The sequence below is a fragment of the Megalobrama amblycephala genome, linkage group LG7 (genome assembly GCF_018812025.1).
Source record: "Megalobrama amblycephala isolate DHTTF-2021 linkage group LG7, ASM1881202v1, whole genome shotgun sequence".
Lineage (NCBI taxonomy): Eukaryota > Metazoa > Chordata > Actinopteri > Cypriniformes > Xenocyprididae > Megalobrama > Megalobrama amblycephala.
This window is the reverse complement of record NC_063050.1, coordinates 14,174,983-14,193,164: the sequence shown is the minus strand read 5'-3', so window position 1 is coordinate 14,193,164 and position 18,182 is coordinate 14,174,983. Positions and strand designations below refer to the sequence as shown.

Here is an 18,182-nt window from a genome sequence, read left to right as displayed (position 1 = left end):
ATTTAGTTCAAACTTTGACCTGTGGAGGGCAGTAATACACTTAGCAGTGTCTACACTGCCGGAATTCAAATAGAGAAGAAGAGAGCTAGTTCAAGATGAGCATTTATGGTTAAAACTTGAAACTTTTTTAGAAAATGTGCGATGGTTTCTCTAGATAAGACCCTTATTCCTCATCTGTGATCGCTGTAAACTGTAATTTTGACATTCAACTGTTTGGGCTCCATTGAAGTCCACTATATGGAGAGAAATCCAGGAATGTTTTCATCAAAAACCTTAATTTATTTTAGACTGACGAAAGAAGGATATGAACATCTTGACATGGAGGCGAGTAAATTATCAGGAAATTTTAATTTGAAAGTGAACTAATCCTTTAAGGAGTACATTAAAATATAAATGATCTTAAAGCTGACACATAAACTAAAGGTCCAATTTTGAGTTCATGGGTCTTTCATGTGAAAATGTAACCTGTGAAAAACAGCTTCAGTGGTGAAGATGGTTGTTCCAGCCGTTGAATGGGATCTTCATCCGTTGGGATGTTTTAAGAACACTCAGCGAAGTACTTAGAAGGAACGACAGAGTGACACTCCTTCACCAGCACCACTGCCAACCTGAAGCACATAAATACACATGTACTAGAGCTCAGAGCTGCGGGTCAATCGCAGGAACAATCACGGAGTTCATACTCACATCTTAGTGAGGAATCTCTTCTTGGGATTGAAGCCCCTGCTGGAAACAAGATATTGGGGTTGAATCTGCAACTGATCGTATGTGCATTTGCGCATTTGGTTTTGAGTGTTTGAAACTTACAACTTGCCGTGGCTTCCCGCCAAAGTCTTCAAGCAAGCGATGTCATCGGTGATGTCATCATTGATGAGAGCTGTCAAGATAAAAGAAAGACATAGCTTGAAAATATATGTCTTTGTTCGGGAATTTTGGGAACATTTCTTCTCCACTCACCGCTGCACTCCAGACCACAAAGGTTTAGCGATCCGCTCGATCCACAATCACAAGCCACGCGATTGCTCAGTTGGAAGATTCCCAACAGGTTCCAGGCAATGACATCTTCACGTTCTTCCTCCTCCGAGCTGTCTCCGGAGCTGTCCTCCTCGGACAACGCCTCCGAACCGCTTCCGGACAAGTCAGCGGGGACCTTTTCTGGTAACAGTATCTCAAAGGACTTGCCCTCAGGGACAGATCTTCCACGTCTTCCCTTGGGATGACTTTGTGGTTGAACAGGGATTATGTGTTCCTCTTCCATTTTCTCATCATCTTCTTCCTTTGCTGGTGTTTTTTTGTCTTTTGGTTTGGGAGGAATTTGGAACGGGGGTCTGATCTCATCTTGGTTGATCTGGACGCTGGTGACGAGGCTGGTGTTGAAGCCGGAAGTGTTTTCCACATTACAAACAACTAAAACAAAGAGAAGAAAATCATTTGTGGACACTTGATTATGTAAAACTGTGAATGGGATTTAAAGGGTTACTTTACCCAAAATTTAAAATAATGTAATTTATTACTCACCCTCGTGTCGTTCCACACCCGTAAGACCTTCGTTCATCTTCAGAACACAAATTAAAATATTTTAGTTGAAATCCGATGGCTCAGTTATGCCTGCATTCACAGCAATGACATTTCCTCTCTCAAGATCCATTGAGGTACTAAAAACATATTTAAATCAGTTCATGTGAGTACAGTGGTTTTACCTTAATATTATAAAGCGACGAGATGGCCGATTTCAAAACACTGTTTCATGAAGCTTCGGAGCTTTACGAGCGCCTAAGTCACGTGATTTTGGCATTTTGGCGGTTTGATATGCAATTCAAATCACTCATTTGAATCAAAAGATTCATAACGCTATGAAGCAGTGTTTTGAAATCGGCCATCACGAGATATTGTTAAAAAGGTCATTATTTTGTTTTTTTTGGCGCACAAAAATAGGCTATTCTCATTGCTTTATAATACAGAACCACTGAACTAGCATGAACTGATTCAAATGTTTTTAGTACATTAATGGATCTTGAGAGAGGAAATGTCATTGCTGGCTATGCAGGCCTCAATGAACCATCAGATTTCATCAAAAATATCTTAATTTGTGTTCTGAAGATGAACGAAGGTCTTATGGGTGAGGATGACATGAGGGTTTGTAATAAATTACATTATTTTCATTTTTTGGTGAACTAAGCCATTAAAAGTTTTTCTGTGTTGTGATGTTTGGTCATTTTTAGCAGAAAGAGTCACTCACATCTAGCGATGAGTTTGTCCACGGTTGTTGTGTCTCCCATGGCCCTAATCTGCTGAATCTGAGCTGCCTCCAGCTGCTCCTTCAGCTCACATTTACTCAGAATCCGTCCCTCAGTCACACTGAACACCAGCAGAACCAGAGCCAAAGCTGCCAACATCTTCACTGAGAAAACGCTGTGGATCAAACATGAGACAATCAGTACACAGCAAAATCTCCAGTGTTAAATGAACTCTCCTGGGAGTAAATGTGAGACCATACTGTGTGTTAAAGTGTTAAAATAAGAGTGATAAATTAACACTGAAGCAGCTAGTGTAAAAGTCAATGAGATGATTAAGTGATTAATTGAGTGATGATTGACCGTTATTGAAGATACCTTAAAAGAACAACTTTTGATAAATCCTTCAGATTATATTGAAGAAGCTGATCTTCTGCTGTAGAATCACAGCGCTGCTGTAATCAATAATGTAAATCTAACTCAGAGATTGAGCTCTAAATGAGTTCAGTGATTCAGGTCAAATAATGATCATGTGAAAACACCTTATCATCTTTTCTCTTTGCTTGTCTGGCTGTTATAACTCAGTTACAACAGCCCAAACAAAATATTATATTAAAAAGTCAAGGGTCAAGAGCCCAACTAAAGCAAACACTGATCTCAATGATTGCGACAGTGAATTTCTCCTGATTTTCTGCTTGTTATCATCAGGTGTCTTCAATAATGGTCAATTATCATTCAGTTAATCACTTAATTATCTCATTAACTTTAACACTGTTTCAGTTTTCATTAAACACTCTTATTTTAAAGGTGCCCTAGAATTAAAAATTGAATTTATCTTGGCATAGTTGAATAACAAGAGTTCAGTACATGGAAATGACATACAGTGAGTCTCAAACTCCATTGTTTCCTCCTTCTTATATAAATCTCATTTGTTTAAAAGACCTCCGAAAAACAGGCGAATCTCAAAATAACACCATTCATCATTAATATGTACGCCCCCAATATTTGCATATGCCAGCCCACATTCAAGGCATTACACAAGGGCAGCCAGTATTAACGTCTGGATCTGTGCACAGCTGAATCAACAGACTAGGTAAGCAAGCAAGAACAATAGCGAAAAATGGCAAATGGAGCAATAATAACTGACATGATCCATGATTACATGATATTTTTAGTGATATTTGTAAATTGTCTTTCTAAATGTTTCGTTAGCATGTTGCTAATGTACTGTTAAATGTGGTTAAAGTTACCATTGTTTCTTACTGTATTCACGGAGACAAGAGCCGTCGCTATTTTCATTTTTAAACACTTGCAGTCTGTATAATTCATAAACACAACTTCATTCTTTTTGATTCATTCTTCATTCAGATCCATTTTGAGGGTATTTAATGATGCCCCAAAATAGGGAGTTAAAAAAAAAAAAAATTCTACGGGGTATTTTGAGCTGAAACTTCACAGACACATTCAGGGGACACCTTAGACTTATATTACATCTTTTAAAAAGACGTTCTACGGCACCTTTAACACTTTAACACTCTTGAGTATGGTCTCACATATACTGCCAGGACAGTTAATTTTTGCTGTGTGGATACAGAAACTACAGAAATTCATGTCTATATATATATATATATATATATATATATATATATATATATATATATATATATATATATATATATATAAGTTTCTGTAATCTTATTAAAATCCTAACAATCCGCTTTCACAAAAACTATCCTTTTCGTTCCTGATGAACAATAAAAATCACTGACGGCCAATAAGAATGACAAGAGGTTTTAAAGCGGCAAACGACTGCAGTGAACTGCTCTGCAGCGCCCGCTAATAAACAGAATATCTTCCGTTGATGTGGACACTGATATAGTTATCCATATAATTAAGTCCCATTCATACCAAGGACAACTGTAACGATAAAGATGTAGTTCTAAAAATGATTCTAAATATAGGTTAAATGAATAGCTGAGTCCACACACGACTATAATCATAACAGCAAAGAGGAACGACATCGATGGAATGACTTTCAGAACTTTTTTCTGATAGGCTGTCATTTTTTTTTATCATTCATCAGCTGGAAACAATCGTCCTGAAAGTGATTTTAACGACGTGGTTCCTCTGTGCCGTTATCTTTATAGTTGTTGTTTGGATTCTGCTGTTCTTTTATACTTAGAACTACATTGTTATTGTTAAAGTTACCATATTTGGTGTAAACAGGCATTTAAAACACATTGGTTGCAAATACAATGTCACACAACTGACAGAAAATGAATGAAAAAAGATGAATGTCCCAAAAATGACTCAAATTAACAACGACAATCAAATACATCAAGATTTTCTGTTTATTCCTGTTTCTCCCTCTCATTTGTTTTCAGTCCAGAAAAGGACTGAGTGTGTCTGAGAAGACATAAAAGGAAACCACGCTGAGTGGGCAGATGTTTATGTGCCCAAAAGACGTAAGACACATTTATAAGGAGAGAAAGAAGCATGACAATTGCTTGTCAGACAACAGCCCCTGTAAGATAAACACGCCGGGTGACACTTTCCTCTGTTTCAGCCTCAAATTAAGTCACTTTGTGCAGAGAAAACACTTTAAAAATTAGCTCCAATTGACACATTAGAGCTCCAAATCTTTTTTAAGATGCAGAGACGAGACCATTTAGAAAGAAGCTACTTTAAAGTACGTTACATAAACCTTCCTGAATCGAAACAAACTAAACCTAGTACATGAGGACAGCCAGTGCCTGTCAGACATAATTAATCATGTTTTTTGTTTTTCAAATATCAAATGTTTAAGTATGAAAAGTACAGTTACTTTAACCTTACCAGAGGATTTGTTGAGAAGATGCTTGTTGGAGATTCCTCACTGGTTTGCAGGTAGTTCTTATATACGTAGCAGTGACCTGTAATCATATCAGTACTGTACGCTGGTCACACCAAGACCAATATTTAGGACAGGCAGGTCAGCCTCTGTGACAAAAGCTTCATTCTTTCCTTGTTGCTTTACCTTTGGTTTTCCTTCAGTTTTGTAACCCTGACAGTGTACTTAAGGGGTGTTTAAATACTCCACATTTTTAAACTCTTATTGTCACCTGATAAGAGCCACATAGTCGCGCAGTGACGTGGGTTATTCAAATAGAGAAACACTAATGCAGAGTGTCAATAATGGCAGCGCAGCAAACACACTTCTGAATCAACTAAATATATAAGTGACATTTTCCTTCGTTGAGTGTTTTGGTACAATGCAAACCACAGAACTGAACTGTTATACTTTTAGTTTTACTGCCTCTAACGTTTACAAATCCCTCCTTGTGACAACAGTACAGCATTAAAGAGGCTTTCGTAAAGATGTTATCTGGCCCTGGAATGTTTTTGAACCATTTACACTGCTGAAATACTGATCGAGGAGTCCCAAATAACTAATTTGATTTTGTTTTGCACTATAATTATTGTTGTTCAAGAGCACAAAAGCTTTCCAGATAGCAAGCAACCATTGAGACAATGTTAAATCAATGTTAATGCATCAACGTTTACTGCACTGAATAGTGTAAAGAGTACCTGAAAACCATACTTGAGAAAAAGTACTGATACCTTACATCGAAAATGACTCCACTACAAGTTACAAGTAACCAATTCCAATTTGACTTGAGTAAAAGTCTTAAAGTATCTGATTTTAACAGTACTTAAGTGTTTTACTCATGCTGAATGTAGGCTCAGAGATGCACTAGTCCTGAGAGACATGCCAGTGAAAATAAACAATTGAATTGTAAGATGAGAAATCAAGTTTATTTTCTAAAATCAAAACTGAACACCTCAATAGTGCAATAAATCAAGGTCGACACAACAACCTTTTAAACGTCTACAAACTCTCAAGTCTCAGTTAAGCTCAAGTGGCCATAAATAAACCAATATCCTTGAAAACGGTCTTGTCAATATAGCGGATAAATAAAACAATATGAAGTCAAATTAAATAGTCAAAGTCTACTGTATGTGCTGGTTTGAGCCTCATCACCAGCTGCAGTCATTTCCTCATCTAATAAATCAAACACCTGCGTTTAGAAACTACCTGAGCTAATGCACTTACATTCACTTCAAGTAGCCTTGTTGACAAGTTTGAGTGAGTAAAGGAAAAACACACAAGATATAGTACCTTCAATGCACTTAGATGGCGATATCGCTTCTTTAAATCAGAAACAAACTGCTGCAGAAAAAGTTAACTGTCATTAAAAATGTAATCTGTAATTGCATTACTCATCACAAATGCAGTGGAGTAAAAAGTACATTTACTTGTTCAAAATGTAGTCAAGTAGATAGTAAAAGTTGCCAATATCTTTGATACTCGGTACAACTACAAAGTAGCTAAAAAGATACTTAAATACAGAAACTAATTACATTTACTCAAATACTTTACACCTCTGGCATTGTCAACATCACTTTTGCACTCACAATTAATATTGAAAAAATGTTGAAATTTCATTTAAAGCTGCAGTCCGTAACTTTTTTGGTTAAAAATGATCCAAAATCAATTTTTGAGCGATTACATAACCAGCCAGCCATCTCATTATCTTGTCTCGATTCACAACAGTAAGCCTGTAATAATGTTTTATAATAAGAGCGACATGGCGGATTTCCGCTGGAAATTTGAGCATGCAGCATTTCCTCTGTACCCTGCTGGTAGCGGATCATTTATAGCCTTTTCTCACAGCAGCTGAAATAATTACACTTATCATTTTGATGGCGGATTGTAATCCAGAAAGGTCCAAATGACAATCATCAGTGACAACTGGAGATTCACCCCTAGTCAAAAGCAAAAGACTTTGGACTGCGGAGTGGCTACAGAAATTGAAATCTACAGGTAACGCTAATATACACTAAATACACATAGTCACGCAACGCTGATGTTGTTAACATTAACAATTTGTTTGCTAGTTTGCGTCCGTGCGCTTTACACTTTGCGTTTAGATCGTTAAAATAGGGCCCTAAATCTCTCTTATTACTAAACAGACTGACTTTATTTCTGTCATTAGTCTACAGTTCTTTTTGGGAATTAACAGGTTTAGATGTTGATGTTTTATTGAAAATGTTTGGTCGCCATTATTGTGATCAGTATTTCATTTAATTGGGCAGTTTGACTCTTTGCTTTTTAGATTAGTTTGTGTTCTTTGTAACAGTGTTTACAGAAATTTAATTATATAATTTGTTACAAAGGAGACCATAAACAAAGATGGTCAGGTAATATAGTTTTCATCATCATACATTCTGATTCAATTTGTGAATTTTGGAATTACAATGCAAATTTGAAAGGAAATAGAATTAAAATTCAATTCAAAGAAATTAATTTACCCATAACTACAAACCCAGTTTAAGACTAAATGTTGGCTTGTTTTACTCATTTGAAATGTGTAAAAAGCCCTTTAAGATTTATAAACCTGACAGAACAGGAATAACTATTGCTGAATAACCTGACTGTCCTTGCTACACCAAATTTGACATCAATTTCTAATGCCAAACCTGCAGCATACATGACTTGACGGAATATTTTTCTGCATTATTATTTGAGCACACAGAGTTTACCTCTATCAAACTGAACATCAGTCAGATGCTTAGCAGACACAGGTTTGACGCCTACAGACTTTGTAAGCAAATGTCAAATTTAACAACCTTCATCTGTCACCTACATACTTGGGTGAGCGAGACCTTAGCTGTTTTTTTTCTCTCTCTTGTCTGACCAGAAAGTAGATGATTTGGACATTCATTTTGGAAGTGCTTTTAAACTCTGATCTATTTAGTATCGTAGGGGGCTATGTCAACACTTGCATTTTGAGTGTATTTATTCATAAGATAAGCACGCTGGGCCATTCAGATGATGGATAACGCATGTGTTTTCTGAGTGTGAAGGCTTCCTCCATCCGCACACATCTCATTAAAATCTGATTTGATCATTAGGTCGTTCATTGTGTCTTGTGCTCAAAGTGACCTTGCGCTGAACATAAACCGTGTTGATTCCTCTAGTGGACAAAGAGAAGTAGATTTGCATTAGCAGAAAGAAAAGCAGTGCTTGCAAGCTAGCAAAAAAAGTTGAAATTTCAGGTCATTTTAGGTTTTAGGCTTTGGTTCTGAGTGAATTAAATGTTGAGGAGTAAGTAGGCTAACTAAAAACTGCAGGGCGACTCACTTTACTTCATATTTCATTAGCAATCCAGCAGCTCAGCTATTTTAAAAAAGGTGAAGCTTATTCAATAACAAGCTACTTTTTTAATGAGTTGCAGAGTAGTAGCTTCACATGGTATCACAAACTGAAAAATATTCTTGTAAAATGCAATCTCTCTCTCTCAAAAGGAACATTGGTAAATCCGTTTCATGTAGGCTATGTTTGACAGTTCATGTAAATGAATTATTTAAAAAAAAAATGTACTTGAGCAAAGAAGTGCTTGTCACCCTAGTTTACTTGTATTTTGTTCTAATTCAGTTATACATGTTTAAATCATAATATCAACATTTAGGTCTTTTAAAAGATATTGTAACAACTTACAGTTTCCTGTCGGCCGATGAAGAGAATCATAACACAACATGACTCCATCTTTTCTGAGTAAATGCAGAGATAGAGGTTAAATTTATGCAAAACACAAAAGACCAAACACAATTCTATATGCAAATGGACTCGGAATGCAAATGTTATAGTGATGGCATGATTGTCAGTCAGATTTTAAAAGCAAGAATGCTATTAAAGCTAAATGATGCACTATAACACATGCAGTCAACTGTGTAGTGTGTGACCGTTATAAGGTTATTTTGTCATGAGAGCCTCTCCCCCTCTGCTACGCAATTAAAGCTGTGACAGTTGAGTACCTATGAAGTCTAACATTCCACACCTAGTTAATTAAGTGCATCTTCTGGGTATTTAAAGTGCACATTTTTTTCAGTGTGAACACACTACTCACAGCATAGAATAGTGCATAAGTTTGCAAATTAGGATAAACCTCAAGTTTAGACTTACAAGCTTACATTTCCGCTTGTGGTCAATAATCTTAAACCATCTATGATTACCAAAATGACACATTTAAACATTTTTTCCTGTGAAAAAAAAAAATGCTTCATGCCCTAAAATAGCTTGAATGTAACTCTACACCCTTGCCTCATTTAGTATACGTGGATCTATGAATATGCTAATTAGCCCCACCTCCACGCATAAGCTTAAAGGTGCCCTCGAATGAAAAATTGAATTTATCTTGGCATAGTTAAATAACAAGAGTTCAGTACATGGAAATGACATACAGTGAGTCTCAAACTCCATTGTTTCCTCCTTCTTATATAAATCTCATTTGTTTAAAAGACCTCCAAAGAACAGGCGAATCTCAACATAACACCAACTGTTACGTAACAGTAATACGCCCCCAATATTTGCATATGCCAGCCCACGTTTCCAACATTATGAAAGGCATTAGACAAGGGCAGCCAGTATTAACATCTGGATGTGCACAACCAAATCATCAGACTAGGTAAGCAAGCAAGAACAATAGCGAAAAATGGCAGATGGAGCAATAATAACTGACATGATCCATGATAACATGATATTTTTAGTGATATTTGTAAACTGTCTTTCTAAATGTTTCGTTAGCATGTTGCTAATGTACTGTTAAATGTGGTTAAAGTTACCATCGGTTATTACTGTATTCACGGAGACAAGAGAGCCGTCGCTATTTTCATTTTTTAAACACTTGCAGTCTGTTTAATTCATAAACACATCTTCATTCTTTATAAATCTCTCCAACAGTGTAGCATTAGCCGTTAGCCACGGAGCACTATCAAACTCATTCAAAATCAGAAGTAAACAATATAACAGTATACAATACTCACATAATCCGACGCATGCATGCTGAACACTTTGTAAAGATCCATTTTGAGGATTATATTAGCTGTGTAAACTTTGTTAAGGCACTGTTCAAGGCAAGCGCGAGCTCTGTGGACGGAGAGCACGGGATTTAAAGGGGCCGCAGCATAAAATCTGCGCGTTTATAATGATGCCCCAAAATAGGCAGTTAAAAAAATTAATTAAAAAAAATCTATGGGGTATTTTGAGCTGAAACTTCACAGACACATTCAGGGGACACCTTAGACTTATATTACATCTTTTAAAAACATAATCTAGGGCACCTTTAAGATCCACTTGGTTAACTTACTGAGGTAAACGCTGCACAATGGTATCGTTTTTTTACAACGTGGGACACATGACTGCAACTAATATGATTAGCCTTTGGCTTGACTCTGTTATCAAACAGCTGCTAATAATATGTTGCTAATGTTACATAAACCATGTCAAACAGCTGCCTTCTTAAAATCAGCATCCTTAGAAACACTTTTAACAACTCAGAATGTCAGTGGAGAAAGACAGTTCGTCATAACATCATAATATACATACACTCACTATGTTGCTAAATCTACACGATTTTTCATATCAACAGAAAAATATACGAGGATAATTTGGCTTCTCGAGACTTTCCTGCTTCAGAGCGGTCATAGTTAATGATATGCTAATCACGTTGACGTGATTGGTTATAAGGTAGTTTGTGACGTAAGAAACACCAGCGATTTCAAATCGCGGGTTTGAGACTGTCTTGTTTCATTGCGGTTTTAAAGAGAAAATACTCAGCAATGGTGTTGACTGATGAATTTGCACATGTTTTGTCTTAAAGCATGTTTAAAACACCACATAGACATTTAAACAACATTAAAACTTGATTTTCACCACAGGAGGACTTCAATTAAATTAAATTAAGTTTTAATGAATCTGCACATTATGCAGAGATTGCACAAGTCTAGTCTTGATTTAAAATAATTTGATGTGTTAATCAAAAAGAAACAAATGTACGAAATTTGAGTAAATCAAAGAAACTTATTTTTAGCTTTACTGAGTGAGCTGACCTTTTGAAGCTCTGTATGTTCAAGGCTTGATTTACTGTGTAATTTATGACTCTTCAGTGTGTGTGTGTGTGTAAAAGTTCTTGTAATTGAGGTTCAGTAAGGTTTGACAGAGAGCAATGTTAATCCCACACACACAGAAGCACAAAAGAACACTTGACATTTTCAAGCAGGAGGATTACTCACCAATTCAATTATATCTCTTGGTATCTCCTCATTTCTCTCTGTTCTTCTTAAAGCCTGCACAGTTAATAAACAGCCCTGGTGTAGGAACAATCCAGTCTTCTGTGACGCTCTACAACTTAACTCTCTCCACTGAGGCCTTGAGATCCTTGTGTGTGGATCAGAATTTGCCTGACTAAAAGTGCCCACTGAGGTAGTAAAGCTACATTGTGTTGATCAGCCAACAGTCCTCAAAAGGATGAAAGATTAGTAATTATGTAAAATAATATCTTAATGAGAATGTAATGCAGAAATTGTCCTGTGAGAGTTACATTTAGATGCAAAACGAAACAGTTCACGACAAATCTTGAATTTTAAAAAGCAAAACAGAGCACAACGCATGTGTCTCAAGAGCTTCAAGTCTTTACATTTCTTTAAAGACATGGCACTCATGGTGCAACATAAGATGTCACACAATGACCAAAGACGCCCATGTATGCGTGCGATTAATTAAAAACAACAATAATTTAAATAATATCAAAGCAATTTAATAAGATAATGCTAAATATTATCAATTAAATATTCAATATTTAATATCAATTAAATAAGCCCCCGGTATATAGGAAACACCTAGGTTGATAAAATATACAGAGTAATTAAATAATAAAAATATAATATATAAATATATATTATACATACATTTTAAATTATACGTCATGCCAACTCTCAAAATGATTTTAGCATGGTAGTGAATATGGTAATGTTAATGTATTTGGTGTTGATGGACTAGATCTGCTGTGAGCATGTAAGACATGCTGCTGCTGCTGCATAAATAGACACAAATAAATCCTGTATCAGATCTAGGCAGGTGGAGCTGGGGAGGTGGAGGGGTTCAGAGGATCTCTGATAGCCCACAGCAAACACTGTATTCCATTTAAATGTTGAGCAAGTACAAATCCTCTTTTGGCGTAAAAAAAAAACTACTGTCAGGATTTACTAAAGACATGTAGTGCAAAATTAGTGCTGAAAAGGCATGTTTTTGAGTGACTGAGTTGTTTTTGTGGCTGACCTTATTGCATATGCATTTGTAGGAGTTTCCCTTTCAGACGCAAAATTTATGGGAGGATTTAAATGAATCACGCATTTAACCGTTTTGAGCGTGAGTTTAAAATATTCTAACTGTCCCCCCAGAGTGAGTTTTTTTAAGGCGACCGTTATTTTAGAACGTTTGCCTTTAATGTTTCCATGGCGACGCGTCTTGCGTGTCACGAGCGCTGAACGCAGCCACAATAACACTGTATGACAGATGGATCGCTATTATTTTGTTTTTCCTTGTTTATTTAAAATATTCACAAACTTGCTTACCATGTCATCAACTATCTGATATTCCGATTCTCAAATATGTGTAAGTGAGTGTGTTTTGTCGTTTAAAAGCCTTTATAAATGATCTTTATCTTGATCTATAACGCGAGATGGGCGCCACCATCTTAGTTTGCCCTGCAGTTCGCAGACTCCTGTCAGTCGGATTTATAGCACGTGAATTCATCGGTTTCTCCCGAAATATATGCAAGTAAGTGGCTGGTGAACTGGAAGAATAATAGAGTAAACTTTGTAGTTACTTGGGCCCATTATGTGTGTCTGATATGAATAAATGTTGGCAAATTGTATTTGAATGGATTGTTATTGCTCCTTCCACTGAAGTCTGACATCAGTGTGTATTTTATAAACTCTAAATATATTGTTTTAATGGTGCTTATGCGTATTTAAATGTCTGAAACCTTAAAAGAAACGTTATGTGGCTGAAAACACTGCATATTGTGATATATGACAAGAGCTGCGTCCATCTCGCAGCCAAAGCAAAAAAGCACATTTTCAATCTGGCAGTTATGTGACGTCGCTGAACATTCTAAATCCCATATGTGGGACCGTACCGCTCAAAAGGTTAAATGAATCACGCAACGCGATTTACTAATGTTTGCGCTAGTCAATTTCAATTTCATTTCTTACACAAACATGTTGGAAGATGTATCATGGACATATTCCAGGATGATAAAGCCAAGATTCATTAGGCTCAAATTGTGAAAGAATGGTTGTGATGGAGCATAAAAATCATTTTCACACATGAATTGGCACCTCTGAGTCCATATATATATACACACCTTTAACCGCACATTAATATTGAGGCAAATTGCTGTGTTGCCTATCAACCGTAAACAACCTAAAGTGGTAAAATCACTATATTCCACAACCTCTCGTGGCTCATTGCTTTGTTTCTTCTTCATCATCTTGCCTGCATTCACAGAGGAGCACAAACGCTGCAAATCATCTGCTGTGTCTGTGTGTTTATCACTGGTAACAATCTCAAGAACAGCTACTGTTTGTCCTGTGTCAATGTTTTATGGGCTGCTTGCATTGATTTCTAGTCTGCACGTGAACAACTCTTTAAATATATCCCCGTTCTTTATTTAAACTTTCCGTTAATAAGGCCAGAAAAGTTATTTCTGATTGTTATTCATCTGTTCTACCACACAAAACACTACATGCAGACTTTATACACAAATTCAGCATCAAATGTACTTGAAAAGTGTCCTTGCGCTTATTTCTTTAAAATAAATGACACTTGCTTTGATATGTTATCTAATGCAGTGTCATTATGACAGTGATTTATATATTGCTTAGACGCACTTGATTATTTTGGTGCAGCTGGATCCTTCACTTTGTAAGTGACATTCTCTGGAGGCCTTGTCTTGGTGACCCCGCAGTTTGAAGTTCAGGTAAAGCGTTGTGATTTTAATGTGCTGTGACTGAAATCTTTAATAATGAAGATGCTCTTATGTAATGTGTGATTATTTCGATGGTGTGGGATGAGAAGGCCATGACAGCGATGCTCCCCGAGGAGCTGACGCACCTGTTTCAAACACCTTGAACTCCTGCGTCCCTCCGCTGCAGGAACACTGAGTAATCGACCCTCGCTGTCTCTCGCCTTCATTACAGTTAAAGGGAGAGTTCACCCAAAAATTACAATGTAGTTTTACTCACCCTCATGACGTTACAAACCCGTAGGTTGTCATTCCAAACCCATTTTTTTCTGTGAAAAACACAAAACACAAACAGTTACAATGTCTATCAAGCTTCAAATTAACAAGATGTCCACTTGTCTGCAGATTGTGTTGTGCATCTTAGTGATTCAAGTGTAGGAGAAACACTTGGTTACACAATCAGGATAATACTATCTGCAATATGTGGCTGGTGTGAGGAAAGAGTTTGGCTCAGATTCAAAGAGACATTCTCTCTTTTTTTTGACATTATTGCCCTCAATAATAATAAAAAAAAAATATCAAAATGAATTCTTAATTAGAAATGAAAACCGTGCTCAGCATAAATGATGTGTATGCGTGAATGGGACTTTTAATGTTTCATTTTTCAAACATGAAGTGATTCTGAAGAAAATATGAGTGGTGTTTGCTCATGCAAAAGCTGGCAATTCAATGCTAAAGTGTTCCTACGCTGTTGGAAATATAAAGGTTTCAAAAAGGGGGTTTCATAGTGATACCATAGAAGAACCATTCTGTGTTTCCCAAAGAACCTTTTAGTAAATGGTTCTTAAAAGAACCATTTTTTTTATTATTCTTAGGGTCAAGAACATTTTTTATAATCTAAAGAACATTTTTTCCATTATAAAGAATCTTTTGTGAAATGCAAAGGTTTCATGGATGTTAAATGTACTTTATGGAACCATTGATGCCAGTAAAGAAACTTTATTTTTAAGAGTGTGGTGTGTTCTGGGTTGCTGGCTGGTTGTTTACTCAAGTCTCTGTGATCTTCTGGTCTCTATCTATGGTTTGGGTCCCTCCTTCAATGTAAATCTGGGATTTTTCCACCTGTTTTAAGGCTTCTCCTCAACAGTCTTAAAAATAACGGCTTTTTATTTGCATCAAGTTTCCATAAAACTTTAACAATAAAGGAAACTTTCCGTTCCACAAAAGGTTCTTTATGGTGGAAAAAGGTTCTTTAGAATTTTTAAATATTCTTCACATTTAGGGGCCATTTACACAACAGCGTTTTCAACTAAAAATGGAAAACTTTTATGCGTTATGGCCGCTCATTTACTGACAACATTGTGGGCCTGAAAACGCAAACTTTTGAAAAAGTGCACATTTTTGAAAAAGATCTCCATGTAAACTACAAAAACACGAATTTGTGACGGTGACGTGATGCACGTGCATATTACATGTTTGTTCAGTCTACAGAAACATAAGGCCCTATTTTAACGATCTAAGCACATGGTCTGATGCTTGGCGCATGGCGTAAATGCACTGTCCGAATCCTATTTTGCTAGCTTAACGATGGAAAAATGGTCATCATACCAGATGCATGGTCCAAAAGTGTGTTTTAGGCATAACGACCAATCAGAGTCTCATCTCCCATTCCATTTAAAAGCCATGGTGGATTCGCTACCCAGGTGAAAAAAAAAGTACATTTCTATAATATAAAGATACTACTTATAGTACATGTGAACCCACAGTGTTAACTAAATACATTTTTAAATACAAAGATAGTATATTAAAAGCACATTTTAGTTCATATTTCATGCTGTCTCAAAATAGCACAGTTGAGTACACTTAGATGTTCTTAAGAAGTACTAAAGAAGAATGTTTAGTATATTAAGTACAAAATTAGTGCACAAAAATAGAGCACTTTAAGTACATTATAGAAATGTACTTTTTTTTCACCTGGGTATTTACATGGCTGAATTTGCAAGCAGAAAGACTGAATGCTTCTCCAGAGAGGAATCCTTTTATTTTTAATATTTGGCATGTTTGTGTGCTGCTGCTGCTGCAGCATTGCACACCCTCCTATAAGCGCCATTGACTTTACAGTTGCCTCAAAATAGCAACATGCCAACAATGCACCTGAACACACCTTGTTTTCAGACCAGCAAGCCCATGAGTGAACAGATGGGTGCGAGTGCATTTGCTATTTAAACAATGTGGTGCTGGACGTGAAAATGATAACTGTGTCAGGCTGAAACTTGCAAAAAACACTTGTGTCGCGCCTGGCGTTGCATTGCGCCAGCTGTATGATAGGGCCCGTGGTGTTTCTTTACAAAGTGACCTCACCACCTACTGGCCTGGCATGAATAATACAGCGTTTTATACAGATTTGTATGAACGGGATCATTCTGACAACATTGTTGTCTGTACGTGAAAAACCCAAAGGGAAATCGTTTCCATTTTTAATACATTGTTGTCGTGTAAATGTAGCCTGAGATGTGAAGGTTCCTTTAAGATCTGTTCACTGAAAGATTCTTTTGGGAAATACAAAATGGTTCTTGTATCACATCGCTGCAAAAAATACCCTTCTGGAACCTTTTTTTCAGAGTGAACAAACAGCATTATTTGAGCTAGAATTGGATGAGCAATGCGCTGAAGTTTAATATTGTTTAAATTACTAACCCTATTTGATCAAAAACCACTAACAACTGACTCAAAATGTCATGAGCTGGATTCAAACTCATCAACCTCATCAGCACCACAGATGAATTCATGAGCATGACCACGGCCCCAACAAAATGCTATTACTGTTCATTATTTTCACATTTGCATGCAAGTCCCCAGTGTGTTCATTTATGATGTTTCTATTAATGTGAGTCACCTGTTGGAAAGAACCCAAAAAAGTGGCTTAATTGCAGCTTTTTTTTATAACAGAGGAAGTGGAACTAATCCTACTTTGATTTGCATGTCAAGGTGCAAAAAGAACAAAGAAAAATAATCAAATGTTCTTGATGATCACATAATGATGATGGTACAACGAGAGCAATTGTTATAAAGGAATAAAGGTTTCTCACCTGCATTGACTCTCTTTTTCACTTCTTTTTATTGAAATGTAAATCAATAAGGTTACAAGCAAGTTGGTGTTTAGCACTCTACAATCAAATTCATTTACATTTTAATGAGGATGAGAGAATACAGAGAAAATGGGATAAAAAACTGATTCACTGCTTCATAGGAAGAGGGAGAGAAAGAGCAAATGAGCAGAAAAATTGAGGTGGGAGGGAATGAAAGACAAGGTAGAAAATTAGAAGGTTTTGAGGGTGAAGGAAAAAGTGAGTTGAAGAGAGGATGAGCTGCATTCAGCCCTCATAACACAAAACTCATTTCACACCCTGTAATATTTACTATACTGTATATATATATATATATAGTTGTTCAGAAAGATTTTTTAAAGAAATTAAATAAATGCAGCCTTGGTGAGCAGAAATTGCTTCTTTCAAAAACATTAAAAAATCTTACAGACCCCAAATGTTTGAACTGTAGTTATATGGATAGATGACATCATTATTGCTCATTTCCATGACGTTTTATCATCATGTGTTTGTTCCTACAGTTCTGTGCATCACAGACTTTACTGCCCATATATTGAGCGTTACTACAATCACTTTGATGTAGCAGCTACAGTCGTGCTTTGAGTGAGAGAATACAGTTAAAGGTTGCATGGATTACTCATCTTGAAGCGCTTCTTCGTCTTTCGCCTTTTTATTGCATATTTTTGGACTAAGTGCATGTTTCCTTTTAAATGCATGCAATTTGGTTCACTTCAGAATTTAAATTTCCTGATAATACTCACCCCCCATGTCATCCAAGATGTTGATGTCTTTCTTTCTTCAGTTAAAAAGAAATGAAGGTTTTTGAGGCAAACATTCCAGGATTTTTCTCCATTTAGTGGACTCCACTGGGGTTCAACAGGTTGAAGGTCCAAATTGCAGTTTTAGTGCAGCTTCAAAGATGGAGTTTTTTGCCCTACCGCGGTACTTCCACTATGTCACACGTGAACTTTCCAACATGATTACGTTATGTG

The 18,182-nt window shown here is 36.5% G+C and overlaps 2 protein-coding genes across 6 annotated transcripts in view; one reads left to right on the top strand and one right to left on the bottom strand.

Moving 5' to 3' along the window:
- The window catches only part of LOC125271747 (NACHT, LRR and PYD domains-containing protein 12-like), a 1,137,836-nt gene that overhangs the window by 732,694 nt on the left and 386,960 nt on the right, over positions 1 to 18,182 (top strand). The gene's annotated exons all lie outside the window — the stretch shown is intronic.
- Positions 301 to 11,662, bottom strand: wu:fj19g03. Of its 3 annotated transcripts, none has more exons than XM_048196030.1 (6): positions 11,349 to 11,662; positions 2,240 to 2,412; positions 958 to 1,407; positions 808 to 877; positions 688 to 723; positions 301 to 608 (listed from the first exon to the last, which is right to left on the bottom strand). In XM_048196030.1, the coding sequence occupies exons 2-6, from the start codon at positions 2,394 to 2,396 to the stop codon at positions 539 to 541; spliced, it is 783 nt and encodes a 260-aa protein (XP_048051987.1). In that variant the 5' UTR covers positions 2,397 to 2,412; positions 11,349 to 11,662; the 3' UTR covers positions 301 to 538. The 3 variants fall into 3 exon arrangements, with proteins under 3 accessions (XP_048051987.1, XP_048051985.1, XP_048051986.1); XM_048196028.1 differs by having other exon boundaries at positions 688 to 726; positions 11,349 to 11,660; XM_048196029.1 differs by lacking the exon at positions 11,349 to 11,662 and adding an exon at positions 5,070 to 5,605 and having other exon boundaries at positions 688 to 726.

Excerpts from the sequence above, each read along its gene's own strand:
- wu:fj19g03 (XM_048196028.1), bottom strand. The coding sequence starts at position 2,396 with ATGTTGGCAGCTTTGGCTCTGGTTCTGCTGGTGTTCAGTGTGACTGAG. Across the intron at positions 878-957 it reads TTGTGGTCTGGAGTGCAGCG|CTCTCATCAATGATGACATC; the intron begins GTGAGTGGAGAA and ends TTATCTTGACAG. Across the intron at positions 609-687 it reads AAGAGATTCCTCACTAAGAT|GTTGGCAGTGGTGCTGGTGA; the intron begins GTGAGTATGAAC and ends TATGTGCTTCAG.